Below are 24,132 nucleotides of genomic sequence, written 5' to 3' on the forward strand. Positions count from 1 at the left end.
GAAGTCTCTACAACCTGTGTGACTGGTGAATTTACCCGGCATTAAACTAACATAGCGACATACAACGGAAGTCTCTACAACCTGTGTCACGGGTGAATTTACCCGGCATTAAACTAACATTGTGTCATACAGCGGAAGTCTCTACAACCTGTGTGACTGGTGAATTTACCCGGCATTAAACTAACATAGCGTCATACAACGGAAGTCTCTACAACCTGTGTGACTAGTGAATTTACCCGGCATTAGACTAACATAGCGTCATACAACGGAAGTCTCTACAACCTGTGTCACGGGTGAATTTACCCGGCATTAAACTAACATAGCGTCATACAACGGAAGTCTCTACAACCCGTGTCACGGGTGAATTTACCCGGCATTTAACTAACATAGCGACATACAACGGAAGTCTCTACAACCCGTGTCACGGGTGAATTTACCCGGCATTAAACTAACATAGCGTCATACAACGGAAGTCTCTACAACCTGTGTCACGGGTGAATTTACCCGGCATTAAACTAACATTGTGTCATACAGCGGAAGTCTCTACAACCTGTGTGACTGGTGAATTTACCCGGCATTAAACTAACATAGCGTCATACAACGGAAGTCTCTACAACCTGTGTGACTGGTGAATTTACCCGGCATTAGACTAACATAGCGTCATACAACGGAAGTCTCTACAACCTGTGTCACGGGTGAATTTACCCGGCATTAAACTAACATAGCGTCATACAACGGAAGTCTCTACAACCTGTGTGACTGGTGAATTTACCCGGCATTAAACTAACATAGCGACATACAACGGAAGTCTCTACAACCTGTGTCACGGGTGAATTTACCCGGCATTAGACTAACATAGCGTCATACAACGGAAGTCTCTACAACCTGTGTCACGGGTGAATTTACCCGGCATTAAACTAACATAGCGACATACAACGGAAGTCTCTACAACCTGTGTGACTGGTGAATTTGTCCGGCATTAAACTAACATAGCGACATACAACGGAAGTCTCTACAACCCGTGTCACGGGTGAATTTACCCGGCATTAGACTAACATAGCGTCATACAACGGAAGTCTCTACAACCCGTGTCACGGGTGAATTTACCCGGCATTAGACTAACATAGCGTCATACAACGGAAGTCTCTACAACCTGTGTGACTGGTGAATTTACCCAGCATTAAACTAACATAGCGTCATACAACGGAAGTCTCTACAACCTGTGTGACTGGTGAATTTACCCGGCATTAGACTAACATAGCGTCATACAACGGAAGTCTCTACAACCTGTGTCACGGGTGAATTTACCCGGCATTAAACTAACATAGCGTCATACAACGGAAGTCTCTACAACCTGTGTGACTGGTGAATTTACCCGGCATTAAACTAACATAGCGACATACAACGGAAGTCTCTACAACCCGTGTCACGGGTGAATTTACCCGGCATTAGACTAACATAGCGACATACAATGGAAGTCTCTACAACCTGTGTGACTGGTGAATTTACCCGGCATTAAACTAACATAGCGTCATACAGCGAAAATCTCTACAACCTGCGTGACTGGTGAATTTACCCGGCATTGAACTAACATAGCGACATACAACGGAAGTCTCTACAACCTGTGTGACTGGTGAATTAACCCAGCATTAAACTAACATAGCGTCATACAGCGAAAATCTCTACAACCTGCGTGACTGGTGAATTTACCCGGCATTAAACTAACATAGCGTCATACAACGGAAGTCTCTACAACCCGTGTCACGGGTGAATTTACCCAGCATTAAACTAACATAGCGTCATACAGCGAAAATCTCTACAACCTGCGTGACTGGTGCATTTACCCGGCATTAAACTAACATAGGTTGTAGAGACTTCCGTTGTATGTCGCTGTGTGACTGGTGAATTAACCCAGCATTAAACTAACATAGCGTCATACAGCGAAAATCTCTACAACCTGCGTGACTGGTGAATTTACCCGGCATTAAACTAACATAGCGACATACAACGGACTTCTCTACAACCTGTGTGACTGGTGAATTAACCCAGCATTAAACTAACATAGCGTCATACAGCGAAAATCTCTACAACCTGCGTGACTGGTGAATTTACCCGGCATTAAACTAACATAGCGACATACAACGGAAGTCTCTACAACCTGTGTGACTGGTTTAATGCACGACGTTACAGGCAGATCTTGAGCATGGTATTAGCAGGGTGCCGTTTTCTCTGCCCTGCTCTTTAAGTTCGCTTATCTCCCTTATTATTTATTCATGCTCATCATGTTCACGGTGCTTCGTCAAGCAGTCCGATGCCGAAACTGAATGACTGAGTCCTTTCAAGCAGCTCCGAGCAGCATTTCCGTCGTTTAATGCCACGGAACTTCACACGTGACACGGGTTGTAGAGAATTCCGTTGTATGTCGCTATGTTAGTCTAATGCCGGGTAAGTTCACCCGTGACACGGGTTGTAGAGACTTCCGTTGTATGACGCTATGTTAGTTTAATGCCGGGTAAATTCACCAGTCACGCAGGTTGTAGAGATTTTCGCTGTATGACGCTATGTTAGTTTAATGCCAGGTAAATTCACCCGTGACACAGGTTGTAGAGATTTCCGTTGTATGACAAAATGTTGTTAGTTTAAAACCATGTGAAGCACCCGTGACACAGGCTGTAGAAATTTCTCATGGTAGTAAAGTCAACTTCGGATCATTTTTGAAAAATAGGAAATCCGCGCATAAGAAAGCTGGTTCTTTAGGCGTTGTATTTAGAAAAGGTTTATCTAAATATGTTACTGTTGTGCAAAACGTCTGTCAAATTTCAGTCTGGATGATGATTAACAAAAGTGTACATAGAGGATGTTTATGTTGGTTTTGTATACATTCCTCCACAACTGTCTAAGTATTTAAAAGATGACTTTATTTGTTCATTCAAAATATGAGATTATAGAATTTCTGTATCATATTTTGTCCATCGTGGGCTCATGGAAATTCTTGAAGCTGAAAGTATAAAATTCTATTGCGTTTTTTAAAGCTTTTCAAAAGGCGTTTGAAAATGTCAGGAGGCATGGTATATATAAAACATTAACTCAACTGGAGTATCGGGAATGATATTACGAATTGGATACACTATGAATGATAACATCATAATCTTGTAGAATATATATATTCGTCAAGGTGAAAATGCGTCGCCAATACCTTTTCATCTATTTAAGATGAGGAATCCGATCTAGATAGTGGGTATTGTGAAGGGTGATGTAATATTTAAATATTTAAGAACTGACTTTCAATTTGTGTGAGTTCATTGGGTATCATTGCAGCAAAGCATAAATGTTTCCATATGATTATATTATAACTTTTTAGGTTTTAGATTTGATGGGACTCAAATAAATATTCCTGATAATTATACCTATCTGGGTATGAATTTTCACCAAAAAAATAACATTTGTTTGGCTAAAAGATCAAGGTCTAAAGTCGATGGATTGGTTGCCATCTAAAGGAAGAAGGGTGGAACAAATACTGACTGACACATCGATCATGGCTACTTAGTAGGGTGGAACAAATACTGACTGATACAGCATGACTACTTAGAAGGGTGAAACAAATACTGACTGATAGATCATGGCTACTTTTTTTTGTTTTGTTTTTTGACATTTTTTATTCCTTTCGAAGGGTTGTACATCAGGTTCAGAGGTTACACAGTAGGTTTAGTCAATTGTAGTGAAAATACGTTACATGGATGTACATTTCTTGTGATATAAATATAGCATGCATAATTGAAACACGCACACGCACACGCACACGCACACGCACACGCACACACGATATGCCTCAAGAAGTGCATGAAAAGTTGTATCGATAGTTAGATATAACTAAAACAATTATGGTAGTATTGCTATTTGAGGCACAACTGATCTATAGCCTTATTGTACAGGGCATGATTATTATATTAATTTGTGTAGGATTTTTCCCCATTTTCGTTCAAATTGTAATAGACCATTGTTTTTGGTGGCAATGAATTTTTCAATCATCGCTGTCTCTTTTAGTATTTTCCTAAAATTATCAAAAATTGGTTTCTCACCCTTAATACTTGATATATATATATATATATCTTTCACTGGATATTATAATATGATTAAGTAAAAGTTTAATTTTGTCGAATCCAAAAATAACTGAGTATTTGGTAAGTGAGATCCTAGTATTTGTGTCAAGGTTTAAAAAGGTTTCCAGTTTGCTCCAAAAGTGTTTAACATATTCACATTCCCAATATACATGTATAAGGTTTTCGCCATTTAAGTCACAAAAGGAGCAAATATCATTATCAACTAGTTTCATTTTTAATAAATCCTTTTTGGTGTAAATTATTCTATGGATAAACTTAAACTGAAAGTCAATCAATTTAGTATCTTTAGTACATTTTCTGAAATTTGAATAAACTTCTTTCCATTGAATATCATTATCAAAAAGAGATTGCCATTTTCCATTTACTAAGGGTGGTTTTGTTATTGTAATTAGTCTATCATAAAAGTACCTAGATCCTTGAACGGGTATAAATATATCCCTCAATTGTGGACTAAGATTTAAGTCATATATTGGTATTTTGATATAATGATTGACAGTGTCTCTCCATTCTTTAGGTATACTAAGTTTAACCTTATTATAATCTAATATTGTACCCTGTATATCATAACGTACTTTTAATATTTCAAATGGCAAAAATCCATTCTCGTTACATAAGTCCTTAATTGTCAATATACCCTTTTTAAACCAATTTATAATTATGTAGTTTTCATGTTTAAATTGGTGATTTAGCCATAGGGGCTGTGATAGAATTTCGGAGATCCTTTCTGAATTTGTTGTAAATTTTCTGCCGTAATTTCCCCAAACATTTAAAACATCTCTCCAAAAAGGGTTTTTCACACATAAATATTTATCAGCATTGACTCCTAAATTTATCATATCAGTGAAAGAAAAAACTGAAGGATTATCACATGTACTCTTTTTTAAATACTTTCTTAAAGTAGATAATTTTAGTGATTCTATAAATATTTTAATGTCCACCATTCTAAGCCCACCATCAGCATAATTTTTTTTCAGATTTTGCCTTTTAATTTTATCTGGTTTATTATTCCATAAAAAACTAAACAAAATTTTATTTAAGTTTGTAATAAAATCTTCTGGGGGGTTTGGCACTGCCATAAAAATATGGACAAGAGTTGAGAGAGCCAATGACTTGATAACAGTAATTTTACCTATAAGAGTCAAGTTTCTTCTTCTCCAGTTTGCCAATAACCTATTTATTGTTTCAAGTCTTTTTCGGGTATTGATAACCCATAGATCTTGCAAATGGGGGTTGAGAATAATTCCTAACACTTCAAAATTGACTACATGCCAGTCTAACTTTAAGTCTTCACAAATATTTGTTGAGCTCCCTGCTTTCGACCCGATCCATATGGCTTTTGTTTTATCAATATTTATTTTAAGTCCAGACATTTTAAAGAAACAATCAAGTATATTTATTGCTGCATACAGGCAGTCAGCCTCTCCGTTTAAGAATAATTGTGTGTCGTCTGCATACTGACCTAATTTGTACTCTTTCTCATTCAATACAATTCCTATAATGTTTTTATTGTCTCTTATCATACAGCCTAAGATTTCCACAGCAAAAAGAAAAAGATATGGTGATATTGGGTCTCCTTGTCTGCAACCTCTTTCATTAATAAAGAAAGAAGACATATGACCGTTTTGTATTACACAAGAGGATGCATTATTAGTCAGTAGGTGTATCCATTTTATCATATAAGGCCCAAAACCATACTTTTCTAATGCCCTGTCTTGATATTGTGTCAAACGCTTTCTCAAAATCAATCAGCAGCAACATTCCTGGTCTATTTAGTCTTTTACATTCAAACATAATGTCATACAAAAGTCTTGTGTTTTCACTAATACATCTTCCAGGAATAAAGCCAGTTTGATTATCATGAATTAGGTGATCTAAAGTTGTTTTCATTCTATTTGCAATACACGTACTAATTATTTTATAAAGTGCATTCAGCAATGATATTGGACGCCAGTTTTTTAGAAATCTTCTGTCTTTATTTCCCTTGGGTATACACGTAATGACTCCCCTTTTCATTGTATATGTCATTACCTTATTTTCAAAAGTTTTGTTTATGTATCTAAAAACCCATATTTTTAAGTCTTTCCAAAAAAACTTAAAGAATTCTATTGGAAAGCCATCTACTCCTGGGCTTTTGTTATTTTTCATTTGTTTTACTGCCTTTGATATTTCATCTAAAGTGATTTTTTCTTCTAATTAACCCTTAAGTCTTCATTTAGACTAGGTGTTTTTACATTTTTGAGTGTCTCAGCATTTTCAGTATCATTTTCTTTTGGTAATGAGTAAAGCTTCTCATAAAATTTTCTTTGTTCATTTATTATTAAGTCCCCGTCAGTAATTTCTTCCCCTTTATTATCAATCAAAGTGTTTATGAGTTTACTTGTATAATTTCTAGATTCCAAAGTACAAAAGTAGCTTGTTGGTTTTTCACCTTCATCATACCATTTTATCCTATTTCTAATATGTATTCCTCTTGTTACTTCTTCATTATTTTTTTTCTAATTCTATTTTATATTTGGATAGTTCAGCCAATTTATTTTCACTAATCTGTTGAAAGTTATTCCTAATGTCTTCCTCTACTTCTTCTATTTTATCTTCCAGTTCCTTAGTCTGGTTTGGCCTGGTTTTTTTAACATATGTTGCAAATGATATGGTTTTACCTCTAATTTTCATTAATAAAGTTTCCAGAAATAAACAGTCACCAATGGTTAATTCTAAGTTTTTATCCTCATCACCAATCTTACCTCCTGGCTCTTTACAAGAATATTCTGTTATAGTTTCTTCCATAATTTCCTTCACCATTTTAACATAATCTACATTACACAATAATGAGGTATTAAGCTTCCAATAACCTCGTCCTTTTTCGTGACTTAAACTGTTTGAGAATTCGAGAGTTATTACTGAATGGTCAGATTTATAGCCTGGTAATATTGAACTCTTTAAAGTCATATCATAAATATCTTGAGAGATCATGAAAAAATCAAGCCTTGCCTGGTGTCTTGGATTTCTTTTCCACCAAGTGTATTTTCTTAAGTCCTGATTCATATCCCTCCAGACATCTATAAGGTTATATTGTTCTATTTTTTCCAATACTGTTTCTCTAGCTTTTGGGTTATTAATGTTTTTATAATTTTCTAAATCAAAAGCTGGATTCAGAACAAGGTTCCAGTCACCGCAAATTACTAGCGATTCATTTTCAAAATTATCAATATCCGTAAATAGTTTTAGATAAAAGCCTGGATCATCTTTATTTGGGCCATATAAGTTAACCATGGTCAACTTAATGCCTTCAATAGTGATATCTGTAAGTATATAGTTACCGTTACTATCTGTTTTAGTTCTATGAATTTTTATCTCTAAGTTATTATTGAAAAGTATAGCTACCCCTCTGGCGTTGGACCTAAATGGTGCAATAATACATTGTAGCCCCCATTCATTTCTCATTAAATTTTCATCTTTTTCAGAAATATGAATGTCCTGTAGACAAATGATTGAGAAATTTTTCTTTCGCCAGATATTCATGACTTCCTTTCGCTTATTTTTTTCAGCTAAGCCTCTACAATTTACAGATACAATTTTAATTTTATTTATTTTAGCCATTATCAAAGAGAAAGAATTGACAACTTTTAAACCGTGTAAACATGATGAACAGTTTACACCTACTGAGCATATACAGGAGATTTTTAGTTGGAGTACAACCCGAAGAGAGGTTTATTTGATTTTTATAAATCATAACACAAAAATAAAAAAGATAAACCAAAAGAAAAACTTGTGTATAAAAAAAACAAAAAGGTAGCCTTGGCAAATACATACGAGGTTCAGCGAACTCTGAACCGCCCATCCGTATTTATAATTAAGAAGAAAATATTTTACATTTATGACCACAGGTAAAACAAAATTGGCAACAATGCAGTTTACCGGGCGCAGCCCGAGCTCTACCATCCGCTCAATTACCGCGCTATAGTGCCACCGCTGTCTCGTTATACCGTTACCGTGCCTCACGCTCTGGTGACTCTCGCTTCACGATCCAACACCCGTTTTCGGTCTTAGGGAAACTTACACATCTTTACAATCAAACACCCGTTCTCGGTCTTAGGGAAACTTACACATCTTTACGATCAAACACCCGTTTTTCGGTCTTAGGGAAACTTACACATCTTTACGATCAAACACCCGTTTTTCGGTCTTAGGGAAACTTACACGTCTTTACGATCCAACACCCGTTTTCGGCCTTAGGGAAACTTACACGTCTTTACGATCCAAAACCCCTTTTCGGTCATTAGGGTCAGCTGGCTTTGGGCAAGGGTTAGCCATAAATTCTTACCTTTTCAAGCGTTAATCTAGTAAATCCCATTGGTCGGTCATGTTGACATAAACAATTGCGGGTGTGGTTTCAAGAAAAGATGAATGGGAGAGCGGGCAGTGACGTCACACGCATGCGCAATTCATTGTTTACTGAATTACGCGTGCATGTCAATGGTGATTCTAATGACCTGTTAAACGAGCACTGTGATTACATGTGATAGCGCCTGTGGTCCAGTGGTAGAGCGTCGGCTAATTAACGCATTTAATTAGCAGAGCCGATGACGGGTGAGCCGGCGAAGCGCGTTCGAGCCCCCACAGCGCTAATTGGATCTGAAAAAGTGCGCCCGGTAAAGTGCACTACTCCCCATTCAACAGAATATCTGTGTTCTACACTTCGGAGTATCAACACTGAAAAACACCGGAAACCGTAGTAGAAACCGGACCCTTTCGACAACAACAGTTTTATAACAAGACCGGATCAGAGCATCGGAGAGAACCGAAAATATTGTGTTAACAAATAGTAATGTATGGTTACTGGGAAACCAGAAGATACAGAATGTTCATTGTTTTCAAATACTTAAAACAAAAGGTTTTCACTGACTTTGTTGTATTACATGTCACCTACCTTCATTAAAGTTTTTGTTGTAACCTTATATCAAAGATTTAACAATATTATTCACAAAAAGAAATCGGAGTGTCGAATATGAAAAACACAGAAGGCTGTATTGTATTACATGTAAGTACTACTTGTCACTAGAAGGTTTTTGTTGTCGTCATATGTCGACATTCAACAGTATGTATATCGTTTACACTGCGGAGTATCGGCTCTAGGAAACACCAGAGGAATTAAGTACTGTAATTGAATCCGGACTTTTCCTACAACATCAGATCTATAACAGAACCAGATCTGGGTATCGGAAATAACCGAGAATATTGTCTCGACTTTACATAAATAATATTATGCAACAACAGCTCTATCACAAAACTGGATCAGGATTTGTTGTATTACATGTCACAGAGCTTCAATAAAGTTTTTGTTGTCATATAATATAAAAAATTAGCAATAATATTCAAAAAATAGACTGTCAATTCTGGAAACATCTGAAGCGGTATTGTATTACTGATTACATGTACATGATGTAAGTACCACTTGTCATATACATTCAATAAAGATCTTTGTTATTATCATATGTCGACAGTCAACAGTGTTTATTGTTATACCCTTCGGAGTATCCACCCTGAAAAAACACTGTAAGTACAAAGTAATAGAATACGGGCTATTCCGACAACAGATATATCTGTCTATAACAGAACTGAATCAAGGCATCGGGAAGAGACGAGAATCTCAACTTTACACGGCTACTTAGTAGGGTGGAACAAATACTGACTGATAGATCATGGCTACTTAGTGGGGTGGAACAAATACTGACTGATACAGCATGACTACTTAGTAGGGTGAAACAAATACTGACTGATACATCATGGCTACTTACTAGGGTGAAACAAATACTGACTGATACATCATGGCTACTTAGTGGGGTTGAACAAATACCGACTGATACATCATTGCTACTTAGAAGGGTTGATCAAATACTGACTGATACATCATGGCTACTAAGTGGGGTGGAACAAATACTGACTGATAGATCATGGCTACTTAGTGGGGTGAAACAAATACTGACTGATACATCATGGCTACTTAGTAGGGTGGAACAAATACTGACTGATACATCATGGCTACTTAGTGGGGTGGAACAAATACCGACTGATACATCATGACTAGTTAGTGGGGTGGAACAAATACTGACTGATACATCATGGCTACTTAGTGGGATGGAACAAATACTGACTGATAGATCATGGCTACTTAGTGGGGTGAAACAAATACTGACTGATACATCATGGCTACTTAGTAGGGTGGAACAAATACTGACTGATACATCATGGCTACTTAGTGGGGTTGAACAAATACTGACTGATACATCATGGCTACTTAGTGGGGTGGAACAAATACCGACTGATACATCATGACTAGTTAGTGGGGTGGAACAAATACTGACTGATACATCATGGCTACTTAGTGGGGTGGAACAAATACTGACTGATACATCATGGCTACTTAGTGGGGTGGAACAAATACTGAGTGATACATCATGGCTACTTAGTGGGATGGAACAAATACCGACTGATACATCATGGCTACTTAGTGGGGTTGAACAAATACTGACTGATACATCATGGCTACTTAGTGGGGTGGAACAAATACCGACTGATACATCATGACTAGTTAGTGGGGTGGAACAAATACTGACTGATACATCATGGCTACTTAGTTGGATGGAACAAATACTGACTGATACATCATGGCTAGTTAGAAGGGTTGATCAAATACTGACTGATACATCATGGCTACTTAGTGGGGTTGAACAAATACTGACTGATACATCATGGCTACTTAGTGGGATGGAACAAATACTGACTGATACATCATGGCTGGTTAGAAGGGTTGATCAAATACTGACTGATACATCATGGCTACTTAGTGGGGTTGAACAAATACCGACTGATACATCATGACTAGTTAGTGGGGTGGAACAAATACTGACTGATACATCATGGCTACTTAGTGGGGTGGAACAAATACTGACTGATACATCATGGCTACTTAGTGGGGTGGAACAAAATACTGACTGATGCATCATGGCTACTTAGTAGGGTGAAACAAATACTGACTGACCAGTTTATACAAACGTGGAATAGTGATGTGACTTTATCCTCAATTGGAAAAAAACATATAACTGTATAAAGTGAATATTCGAGCCTGAAATGTTTATTTGGTAACCCGCTAAGATATCATATTATAGTATAACATTCCGCGCCAGTACTTTCATGCTACCTGTAGAAGTAGGTCGTTGGTGTAACGCCCCTTTCATGGAAAGACTCTGTGGCAACTGAAAATCTAGAGCTAAGGGACACGATTTGTATTACATTTTGGAGTGTAATTGTTTATCAAAGAAAAGAATGTCCTCCTTGTCCTACTGCTCCTAACCATCCCCTATTAATGCCCTCCTTGTCCTACTGCTCCTAATCATTCCCTATTAATGCCCTCCCTGTCCTACTGCTCCTAATCATCCCCTATTAATGCCCCCCTTATCCTACTGCTCCTTATCATCCCCTATTGATGCCCTCATTGTCCTACTGCTCCAAGTCACTGCCTATTGAGGCCCTCCTTGCCCTACTGCTCCTAATATCCTATTGATGCCCCCCCCCCCCCCCACCCCCCCCACCCCACCCCACCCCTCCAATCCTACTGCTCCTAACCATCCCCTATTGATGGCCTCCTTACCTTTCTGCTCCGTATGATCCCCTATTAATGCCCTCCTTGTCCTACTGCTCCTAATCATCCCCTATTAATGCCCTCCTTGTCCTACTCCTCCTAATCATCCCCAATTAATGCCCTCCTTGTCCTACTGCTCCTTATCATTCCCTATTGATGGCCTCATTGTCCTGCTGCTCCTAATCACTGCCTATTGATGCCCTCCTTGTCCCACTGCTCCTAATCACTACCTATTGATGACCTCATTGTCCCACTGCTCCTAATCACTGCCTATTGATGCCTCCTTGTCCTACTGCTCCTAATCAGTCCCATATTTATGCCCCCTTGTCCTACTGCTCCTAATCACTGCCTATTGATGCCCCCTTGTCCTACTGCTCCTGATCACTGCCTATTGATGACCTCCTTGTCCCACTGTTCCTAATCACTGCCTATTGATGCCCCTTTGTCCCACTGTTCCTAATCACTACCTATTGATGCCCTCCTTGTCCCACTGCTCCTAATCACTGCCTATTGATGCCCTCCTTGTCCCATTGTTCCTAATCACTGCCTATTGATGCCCTCCTTGTCCCACTGCTCTTAATAACTGCCTTTTGATGACCTCCTTGTCCTACTGTTCCTGATCACTGCCTATTGATGGCCCCCTTGTCCTCCTGCTCCTAATAACTGCCTATTGATGACCTCCTTGTCACACTGCTCCTAATCACTACCTATTGATGACCTCACTGTCCCACTGCTCCTAATCACTGCCTATTGATGCCCCCTTGTCCTACTGCTCCTAATCAGTCCCATATTTATGCCCCCTTTTCCTACTGCCCCTAATCACTACCTATTGATGACCTCCTTGTTCTACTGCTCCTGATCACTGCCTATTGATGACCTCCTTGTCCCACTGTTCCTAATCACTGCCTATTGATGCCCCTTTGTCCCACTGTTCCTAATCACTACCTATTGATGCCCTCCTTGTCCCACTGCTCCTAATCACTGCCTATTGATGCCCTCCTTGTCCCACTGTCCTTAATCACTGCCTATTGATGCCCTCCTTGTCCCACTGCTCCTAATAACTGCCTTTTGATGACCTCCTTGTCCTACTGTTCCTGATCACTGCCTATTGATGGCCCCCTTGTCCTCCTGCTCCTAATAACTGCCTATTGATGACCTCCTTGTCCCACTGCTCCTAATCACTACCTATTGATGACCTCACTGTCCCACTGCTCCTAATCACTGCCTATTGATGCCCCCTTGTCCTACTGCTCCTAATCAGTCCCATATTTATGCCCCCTTGTCCTACTGCCCCTAATCACTACCTATTGATGACCTCCTTGTTCTACTGCTCCTGATCACTGCCTATTGATGACCTCCTTGTCCCACTGCTCCTAATCACTACCTATTGATGACCTCACTGTCCCACTGCTCCTAATCACTGCCTATTGATGCCCCCTTGTCCTACTGCTCCTAATCAGTCCCATATTTATGCCCCCTTGTGCTACTGCCCCTAATCACTCCCTATTGATGACCTCCTTGTTCTACTGCTCCTGATCACTGCCTATTGATGACCTCCTTGTTCTACTGCTCCTGATCACTGCCTATAGATGACCTCCTTGTCCCACTGTTCCTAATCACTGCCTATTGATGCCCCCTTGTCCCACTGTTCCTAATCACTGCCTAATGATACCCCCTTGTCCTACTGCTCCTAATCACTGCCTATTGATGCCCTCCTTATCCTACTGCTCCTTATCGGCACCTCTTAAATATCCTATTCAAAAGACTGAAGCATATATTTACAGTAGTTAGTTTCAACATATGTATAATTCACAACATGTTGATTACGATCTTTCTCTGAATATCGCCATTCCATTTTCCCATAATATATGTTTGACATTTATTTACATCTGGCACTGAGGCAAATTTATTATTGAAACGAATTTAAGCGTTTCGGTGGCAAGCAAACAATGAATTAATAATGTCTATTGGAGAATTTAACTTTGACTTTGCGTGCTTTCATAATTTGCTCAGAGTAATGTGTTGTCATAGAGACAGCTGTATCACTTAGTGACATGTGTTGTGATAGAAGCAGTTATCACACAATGACATATGCCGTCAAAGAGGCAGTTTTATCACACAATGACATGTGTTGTCATAGAAACAGTTTTATCACTCAGTGACATGTGTTGTGACAGAGCAAGTTTTATCACTCGATGACATGTGTTGTGACAGAGGCAGGTTTATCACACACTGACATGTGTTGTGATAGAGGCAGTTTTATCACTCAGTGACATTGTTGTGACAGAGGCAGGTTTATCACACACTGACATGTGTTGTGACAGAGGCAGGTTTATCACACACTGACATGTGTTGTGATAGAGGCAGTTTTATCACTCAGTGACATGTGTTGTGATAGAGGCAGTTTTATCACTCAGTGACATGTGTTGTGACAGAGGCAGGTTTATCACACACTGACATGTGTTGTGATAGAGGCAGTTTTATCACTCGATGACATTGTTGTGACAGAGGCAGGTTTATCACTCAGTGACATGTGTTGTGGTAGAGGCAGTCAGAGTAATGTGTTGTCATGGAGACAGATGTATCATTCAGTGACATGCGTTGTCATTGAAGCAGTTGTATTAACGCTACGATAGATAATAATATGTTCTGGGAATAATGCTTTGTATTGCCGTGGTATTTTCCCTCGGCTTCTGTTGCGCTGCCTAACGAACTGGGAAGCATGATCAACTTCTTATCATTCCGAGAAAAAAGTCTACACGCAATCAACCAAGTCACGGAACCGGAAAACCCGCGCCATTAAATCGCCTTATACGACCAGCATAGGACAAATCCTAATTCCAGGAATTCCCACAAGGAATGATATGACGGTTTTAAGATAATCTGGAATTCATCAAAATATGTATTGATCTAACAAAAATACAGAAACCTAAAAATAGTGAATGTCATTTCTAGAAATTTCAGTAAAACTAAGATCTAAAGGTCCAATGAATATACAAATTTAAAAAATAATTCCTCTGTGGAAAAGGACTTATTTCTGTGTTTAAACATATTTTGTTCCCTACTCGAGACAATGCAGTATATTAGGATGAGACAAAGTAATATTTTCCTGGCTGGCTTTGTCAAATGCGGTAAGATGTCTTATTGTCATTATATGTCTGCATGTCGCAGTGAGTTTTTAACTTGTACTCGAGCACCTTGGGTAGTTTCAGTGATTCGGAAATGCAATCACTGTGGTTGGCATATGAAATCTGAAGAAAGCTTTCGTTACCGTAGCCCTCCACGTTTTGTGCACACAGTATAATACACCTTTAATTCTTGACACAAGATTTGATTTAATACCGTACATGTTGGAATTCTTTGAGAAATTGCCTCATTCAAATTATACACAATTGTTAAGTATTAACTACAATCTGCATTCAGTTTCTTTATGAAAACGGTAATTTTACTTCCGAATCTGTAATAAATTGGTTTTCATGTGCGCCGTGATGTGAGTGAGGTAGTGCTATTGAACGCTGATCACGGTGGCATACAAATGATCTAATCTGGACCAGTCAAGCCAGTGACTGAAAGTAATGTTGGATGATGTTATGCACGATGCCACTCACTGACGTCACGAGGCCGACCATCCGATCCCCTTAAGTCGGCTAAAATGACTGGCAAGAATGATGCGTAGCCTTGGTAGAACGTTTTCCCTCGATACACTGCAGATTTCTTTTGTCGAGGCATTTTGTCGAACATTAACGCACCCCGTTCAACTGTTTCAAACACGGTAATAAACGTTCACACATCGACTTTCCATTCTGCCTTGTCATCTACAACAGCTACAACTCTGTACAATATGAATTATTAGTGGTGGGAAATGTCAGACCCGATTGCCACCTTCTGCAGATATCTCATTTCGTTACATGTTTCAGGATGTTGCTGTCTCGGGTCATATTGCACCTATTCAAAGGGTTCGCTCGTATAGTCATTCCTCCCCTGTGTGGAGCCCATAGCATCAATCTACTGGAACCAATGGTCCATTAAGCAACGTAAAATTAAACTCAACTAACCAATTATATATCATGTACATATATGTCCTGGTATAGAACCATAAGCACCCACCACCTGAAAGTCAATGTATGTTGTCTCAATCTTGTGTGTTATAATTTGTACACCACGGATCACAAATGTATCCTATCCAAAATTTAAGTCATGCTAATTATTCACAATGGAACCTCGTCAATCTGGACGGTGGTCAATGGGCTGTATCTGATTGGATTCTATATAATCATACTTCGTTCACTCGTTCTTACTCTATATAATCATACATCGTTCACTCGTTCTTACTCTATATAATCAAACAATTGCAAGATGTGCGTGCAGTTCTTATAGGACGTGCTAGAGGATGGTGTTCTTGTTTCTTGTAGGTCGTCCATATCGTGATGTTCTTATAGGACATGCTAGAGGATGGTGTTCTTGTAGGTCGTCCAAGTCGTGATGTTCTTATAGGACGTGCTGGAGGATGGTGGTCTTGTCGGTCGTCCAAGTCGTGATGTTCTTATAGGACGTGCTGGAGGATGGTGGTCTTGTCGGTCGTCCAAGTCGTGATGTTCTTATAGGACGTGCTGGAGGATGGTGGTCTTGTCGGTCGTCCAAGTCGTGATGTTCTTATAGGACGTGCTGGAGGATGGTGGTCTTGTCGGTCGTCCAAGTCGTGATGTTCTTATAGGACGTGCTGGAGGATGGTGGTCTTGTCGGTCGTCCAAGTCGTGATGTTCTTGTAGGACGTGCTGGAGGATGGTGGTCTTGTCGGTCGTCCAAGTCGTGATGTTCTTATAGGATGTGCTAGTTAATGGAATTCATACGGGATGTCCAAGTCGTGATGTTCTTATAGGACATGCTAGAGGATAGTGTTCTTGTAGGTCGTCCTAGTCGTGATGTTCTTATAGGAAGTGCTAGATAATTGGATTCATGCGGGTCGTCCTAGGCGTGATGTTCTTATATGACGTGCTGGAGGATGGTGTTCTTGTAGGTCGTCCAAGTCGTGATGTTCTTGTAGGACGTGCTAGATAATTGGATTCATGCGGGTCGTCCTAGGCGTGATGTTCTTATATGACGTGCTGGAGGATGGTGTTCTTGTAGGTCGTCCAGGTCGTGATGTTCTTGTAGGACGTGCTAGAGGATGGTGTTCCTTTAGGTTGTCCAAGTCGTCATGTTCTTATAGGACGTGGCAGAGGATGGTATTCTTGCAGGTCGTCCTAGGCGTGATGTTCTTTTAGGACGTGCTAGATGATGGTATTCATACGGATTGTCCTGGTCGTGATGTTCTTATATGGCGTGCTAGAGGATAGTGTTCTTGTAGGTCGCCCTAGGCGTGATGTTCTTATTGGACCTGCTGGATGATGGGATTCATGCGGGTCGTCCAAGTCGTGATGTTCTTATAGGACGTGCTAGAGGCTGGTATTCATGTAGATCGTCCTATGCGTTATGTTCTTGTAGGTAGTGCTTGGTGTGATGTTCTTGCAGGTAGTACGGGTAGTGGTGTTCTTGCGGGTAGTGCAAGTAGTGGTGTTCTTTCAGGTAATGCGGGTATTGGTGTTCTTGCAGGCAGTGCGGGTGGTGGTGTTCTTGCGGGTAGTGCGGGTGGTGGTGTTCTTGCATGTACTGCGGTAGGGGCGTTCTTGCAGGTACGTTTTGGCATGATGTTCTTGTAGATAGTACGTTGGGTGATGTTCTTATGGGTAGTGCGGATAGTAGTGTTTTTGCAGGTGGTGCGGGTGGTGGTGTTCTTGCATGTACCGCGGTAGTGGGGTTCTTGCAGGTACTTTTTAGCGTGATGTTCTTGTAGATAGCACGTGGCGTGATGTTCTTATGGGTAGTGCAAGTAGTGGTGTTCTTGAAGGTAATGCGGGTAGTGGTGTTGTTGCAGGTAGTGCGGGTGGTAGTGTTCTTGCATGTACTGCGGCAGAGGTGTTCTTGCAGGTACTTTTTGGCGTGATGTTCTTGTAGAAAGTACATGGCGTGATGTTCTTCCGGGTATTTCGGGTAGTGGTGTTGTTGCAGGTAGTGCGGGTGGTGGTGTTCTTGCAGGTAGTGCGGGTGTGCAAGGCGGGATGGTCTTGTCGGGTGTGCTAGGCGGGATGGCCTTGTCTGGTGTGCTAGGCGGGATGTTCTTGAAGTGTGTGCTAGGCGGATGGTCTTGTCGGATGTGCTAGGCGGGATGGCCTTGTCGGGTGTGCTAGGCGTGATGGTCTTGTCGGGTATGCTAGGCGTGATTTTCTTGTCGGGTGTGCTAGGCGTAATGGCCTTGTCTGGTGTGCTAGGCGAGATGGCCTTGTCGGATGTGCTAGGGGTGATTTTCTTGTAGTGTGTGCTAGGCGGGATGTTCTTGTCGGGTGTGCTAGGCGGGATGTTCTTGTCGGGTGTGCTAGGCGGGATGGCCTTGTCGGATGTGCTAGGCGGGATGTTCTTGTCAGTGTGCTACACGGGATGGTCTTGTCGGGAGTATTAGGCGTGATGGCCTTGTCTGGTGCGCTAGGCGGAATGTTCTTGTCGGATGTGCTAGGCGGGATGTTCTTGTCGCATGTGCTAGGCGGGATGGTCTTGTCGGATGTGCTAGGCGGGATGTTCTTGTCGGGTGTGCTATTCGTGATGGCCTTGTCGGATGTGCTAGGCGGGATGGCCTTGTCGGGTGTGCTAGGCGTGATGTTCTTGTCGGGTGTGCTATTCGTGATGGCCTTGTCGGGTGTGCTTGGCGGGACGGTCTTGTCGGATGTGCTAGGCGTGATGTTCTTGCTGGGTGTGCTAGGCGGGATGTTCTTGTCGGGTGTGCTAGGCGTGATGACCTTGTCGGGTGTGCTAGGCGGGATGTTCTTGTCGGATGTGCTATTCGTGAACGCCTTGTCGGGTGTGCTAGGCGGGATGGTCGTGTCTGGTGTGCTAGGCGTGATTTTCTTGTGGTGTGTGCTAGGCGGGATGGTCTTGTCGGGTGTGCTAGGCGTGATGGCCTTGTCGGGTGTGCTAGGCGTGATGGTGTTGTCTGATGTGCTAGGCGGGATGGTCTAGTCGGGTGTCCTTGGCGGGATGTTCTTGTCGGGAGTGCTTGGCGTGATGGTATTGTAGTGTGTGCTAGGCATGATTTTCTTGTAGTGTGTGCTAGGCGTGATGTTCTTGTCGGGTGTGCTTGGCGTGATTTTCTTGTCGGGTGTGCAAGGCGGGATTTTCTTGTCGGGTGTGCTTGGCGTGATGTTCTTGTCGGGTGTGCTAGGCGGGATGTTCTTGTCGGATATGCTAGGCGTGATGGCCTTGTCGGGTGTGCTAGGCGGGATGGCCTTGTCTGATATGCTAGGCGTGATGGCCTTGTCGGATATGCTAGGCGGGATGGCCTTGTCGGGTGTGCTAGGCGTGATGGCCTTGTCGGATATGCTAGGCGTAATGGCCTAGTCGGGTGTCCTTGGCGGGATGTTCTTGTCGGGAGTGCTTGGCGTGATGGTATTGTAGTGTGTGCTAGGCATGATGTTCTTGTCGGGTGTGCTAGGCGTGATTTTCTTGTCGGGTGTGGTAGGCGGGATGTTCTTGTCGGATATGCTAGGCGTGATGGCCTTGTCGGGTGTGCTAGGCGTGATGGCCTTGTCCGATATGCTAGGCGTGATGGCCTTGTCGGGTGTGCTAGGCGTGATGGCCTTGTCGGGTGTGCTAGGCGGGATGTTCTTGTCGGATATGCTAGGCGTGATGGCCTTGTCGGGTGTGCTATGCGGGATGGCCTTGTCGGATATGCTAGGCGTGATGGCCTTATCGGATATGCTAGGCGTGATGGCCTTGTCGGGTGTGCTAGGCGGGATGGCCTTGTCGGGTGTGCTTGGCGTGATGGCCTTGTCGGGTGTGCTAGGCGTGATGTTCTTGTCTGGTGTGCTAGGCGGGATGTTCTTGTAGTGTGTGCTTGGCGGGATGGCCTTGTCGGGTGTGCTAGGCGGGATGTTCTTGTAGTGTGTGCTAGGCGTGATGGCCTTGTCGGGTGTGCTAGGCGTGATGGTCTTTTCTGGTGTGCTAGGCGTGATTTTCTTGTAGTGTGTGCTAGGCGGGATGTTCTTGTCGGGTGTGCTAGGCGGGATGTTCCTGTCGGGTGTGCTAGGCGTGATTTTCTTGTCGGGTGTGCTAGGCGGAATGTACTTGTCGGGTGTGCTTGGCGTGATGGTCTTGTCTGGTGTGCTAGGCGTGATTTTCTTGTAGTGTGTGCTAGGCGGGATGGCCTTGTCGGGTGTGCTAGGCGTGATGGTCTTGTCTGGTGTGCTAGGCGTGATTTTCTTGTAGTGTGTGCTAGGCGGGATGGTCTTGTCGGGTGTGCTAGGCGGGATGTTCTTTACGGGTGTGCTAGGCGGGATGGCCTTGTCGGGCGTGCTAGGCGTGATGATCTTGTCTGGTGTGCTAGGCGTGATTTTCTTGTAGTGTGTGCTTGGCGGGATGTTCTTGTCGGCTGTGCTAGGCGGGATGTTCTTGTCGGGTGTGCTAGGCGGGATGGCCTTGTCGGGTGTGCTAGGCGTGATGGTCTTGTCTGATGTGCTAGGCGTGATTTACTTGTAGTGTGTGCTAGGCGGGATGGCCTTGTCGGGTGTGCTAGGCGGGATGGTCTAGTCGGGTGTGCTTGGCGGGTTGTTCTTGTCGGGAGTGCTTGGCGTGATGGTATTGTAGTGTGTGCTAGGCATGATGTTCTTGTCGGGTGTGCTAGGCATGATGTTCATGTCGGGTGTGCTAGGCGTGATTTTCTTGTCAGGTGTGCTAGGCGGGATGTTCTTGTCTGGTGTGCTAGGCGGGATGTTCTTGTCGGGTGTGCTAGGCGGGATGTTCTTGTCAGGTGTGCTAGGCGGGATGTTCTTGTCTGGTGTGCTAGGCGGGATGTTGTTGTCGGGTGTGCTAGGCGGGATGGTCTTGTCGGGAGTATTAGGCGTGATGGCCTTGTCGGGAGTGCTTGGCGTGATGGCCTTGTCTGGCGTGCTAGGCGGGTTGGTCTAGTCGGGTGTGCTTGGCGGGATGTTCTTTTCGGGAGTGCTTGGCGTGATGGTATTGTAGTGTGTGCTAGGCATGATGTTCTTGTCGGGTGTGCTAGGCGGGATGTTGTTGTCGGGTGTGCTTGGCGTGATGGTCTTGTCGGGAGTATTAGGCGTGATGGCCTTGTCGGGAGTGCTTGGCGTGATGGCCTTGTCGGGCGTGCTAGGCGGGATGGTCTAGTCGGGTGTGCTTGGCGGGATGTTCTTTTCGGGAGTGCTTGGCGTGATGGTATTGTAGTGTGTGCTAGGCATGATGTTCTTGTCGGGTGTGCTAGGCATGATGTTCTTGTCGGGTGTGCTAGGCGTGATGTTCTTGTCGGGAGTGCTAGGCGGGATGGTCTTGTCGGATATGCTAGGCGTGATGGCCTTGTCGGGTGTGCTAGGCGTGATGGCCTTGTCGGCTGTGCTAGGCGGGATGGACTTGTCGGGCGTGCTAGGCGGGATGTTCTTGTCGGGTGTGCTAGGCGGGATGTTCTTGTCGGGTGTGCTAGGCATGATGTTATTGTCGGGTGTGCTAGGCGTGATTTTCTTGTCGGGTGTGCTAGGCGGGATGTTCTTGTCGGATATGCTAGGCGTGATGGCCTTGTCGGGTGTGCTAGGCGTGATGGCCTTGTCGGCTGTGCTAGGCGGGATGGACTTGTCGGGCGTGCTAGGCGGGATGTTCTTGTCGGGTGTGCTTGGCGGGATGGTCTTGTCGGGTGTGCTTGGCGGGATGGCCTTGTCGGGTGTGCTTAGCGGTTACACACAAGTGTCTACGAGGGTTAACAGTGGACCTGTCCCGAATGAAGGGTGTAACGCCCATTGGTGAAGGATTCACAACCTCTATTCACTTTCGTAGTTTCGAGTTTCGCGTAGGCTATTAAACATGGTATCCATTGTCATTTTAAAAAAGAAAACATGAAGAAATGACATGACATGTCCATCCAACAGAGAGATCACATTGAAGGCTATCGATTGTTTAGATGACGCAATGCTATAAGTTTGTGATCGCAAATATCGGAAAGCTTTTGGTCTCTGTTTAGCCTTTGGGGTAATGTTGTGCATGTTACACGATCACGTGACTGTTCAATGAAATCGTAACAACCTGGCGTCATCTAATCTGTTGTCAGAACGTGGACGACGTGAACTGGACGGAGCGCTGGAACCCCAAGCTTCTTATACAGAACGTGGCCAGCGATCAGAAACAGAGTGTGTGGTTTGACGTGCAGTTCAACGAGGGGCAGGCTTTTGTCCTGGAAAAGAGACGCCTCAAGGGCTGGTTCACGGAAAACCTGGAGCTGGAAGCCTTCCCGTTTGATATTCAGGTACGACCGTAAGCAGTAGGCAACATCAACAGTTGTGCTTGAGAATTCCATTATTTCTTTCTCTCATCCGTTGGGCCTTTCTATCGGGAATAAATCGTTTATATGACACAATAAATAAAAGTTTGAAGTACATTGCATTATGTACAATGATTGTTTCATTCAGACCAAATCTTGTCATTGGCATTTTGAAGGTGCATGATAACGTAATGCTGGTTGTTTTTTTTATAACGGCACCAAGTCCCATAAGACACCCGTCCAGTTTTGACATCTGTTTGAAAAGAAAATATTTAAAAAGTTGAATGTGGTCATCCACAAAACGTCATCAGTGTTTTCACTTTGGTGGAAAAACGAATAATAATTTCTTGTTCTTTACCATATAAAATAGTAAATAGGTATAGTTTTTGTTTAGTTGAGCCTGGTTCTAGAACTATGAAATCCTAGAAGGGACATTGTCGTGTTGCCGCATTGTCGCCTTTTGGTAAAAGTAGAAAACATTATTCAAAGCACGACAACGCGACAATGCGGAAAAGATGAAAATGTTGCGTTGTCGCATTGTTGCACTTTGATTAATTTTGACACTTTTTGCTCACTGAATCACTGGTACTGAGCACCTCACTGCTGATAATAGGGTATCAGGGTTTCAAACTTTGTGAACGTGCCACTCTGACGTGGATCATTGTTTATTCTTTCTGTCACTGGTTTGCCTGGTCCAGGCTTGACATAATTTAGGCATCGTTATATGGCTGGATAATTGCTAACTGTGGCATCATTTATTCATGTGTGGCATTGTTCCATTCCAGCATTTGTCTCTGATGATAACCTCTGACCTGTCGAGCAAAGAGGTCACCCTTGTAGAAGATGACCTTGAACTCAGCAGCGTCAATCGACTGAGTTTTATTGATGAGCAGGAATGGGAGATGAGAAACTTCGTGGAGTTGCTGCCTCAGGTGACGAAGCGCGAGTACAGTAGTGCCAAGCACGAGTTCCCCTCCGTCCTAGTGAGATGCTGTGCCTTCAGGAGACCAGGGTTCTTCATATGGAACATCCTGTGCGTCATGGTATGTGACGCAATCATGTGTCTAAATGATATATACTTCTTGTCCTTTACATTGTTAGGAAATGTGTTTTTTTAAACTATTTCCAATATTGAGACGTTCTACCTAGTTATACGACGCTTACATATCATACATGATAGTCAGGGGCACGGGTGGCCCACTCGTCTAAGGCGCCGCGATTCGCTGTGCGTCCCTTTGGCACATAAGAAACATATGATTGTGGGTTCAAATCCCGGTTCACCCTGATTATGTTTCTAGGTTTGTCAGCACCATACCCCTGATTGCGGGTTTCACCGAAGTGGTAAACATCTGAGAACTGCATCAGTTCAGGCTTTCCTCCCACATTAAGCTGACATGCCGCGATACAACTGGAATACTGTTAAAAGCGGCGTTAAACCCAACTCACTCACTCACTCACTCACTCACTCACCCAATAGTCTTGTAGAAATCTTGAGTTGGGCGTAACTCCGCCAAGAACGGCGTCTGAGTCCTCTGAGTCTTTTGAGTGTATCCTTTTTATTTCGATCACGCCTACACATTTCTAACAATGGATCTTCCATGCCCCAAAAAAGAACATATCTCAGTGGCAAACAATTCAGCCAACATGACGGCTGACGCATTTCATAAATATATTTAATTAATATCCATGTTGATGCTACACTGAACCTTTGTCTTCATGTCCGTGTGCTTAGGTAGTGTGTTCTGCAGCTATAGCGATCCCACAATAATCTATTTATCATTAAAATGTTGTATTTTGCTCACTCCAAGGAGCGCAGTTTGTAATACGCTAATACCATTACTATTCGTGACTTCCACACCATGATGCCACCATACATGTTTGTTTGTTTGTTTGTTTGTTTGTACGTTATTTAATGCCACAAGGGATATTTCAGCGTTATAACGGCAGCCTGCAGAAAATCGAGTGGGTGCCAGGCGAACCAGTGGTTGATAGCAGCATCAACAATTCTCAACAAATCTTGCATT

At 42.7% G+C, this 24,132-nt stretch overlaps 1 protein-coding gene across 2 annotated transcripts in view; it reads left to right on the plus strand.

Moving 5' to 3' along the window:
- The window catches only part of LOC124136946 (cys-loop ligand-gated ion channel-like), a 50,635-nt gene that overhangs the window by 13,052 nt on the left and 13,451 nt on the right, over positions 1-24,132 (plus strand). For both annotated transcript variants that reach the window (XM_046503028.2, XM_046503027.2), the window contains 2 exons: positions 21,899-22,093; positions 22,894-23,151. In XM_046503028.2, the coding sequence (XP_046358984.1) occupies positions 21,899-22,093; positions 22,894-23,151 (453 nt within the window). The remainder of the gene's footprint in view (positions 1-21,898; positions 22,094-22,893; positions 23,152-24,132) is intronic.

The sequence above is a fragment of the Haliotis rufescens genome, unplaced genomic scaffold (genome assembly GCF_023055435.1).
Source record: "Haliotis rufescens isolate VD_foot unplaced genomic scaffold, xgHalRufe1.0.p SCAF_1, whole genome shotgun sequence".
In the NCBI taxonomy this organism is placed as follows: Eukaryota; Metazoa; Mollusca; class Gastropoda; order Lepetellida; family Haliotidae; genus Haliotis; species Haliotis rufescens.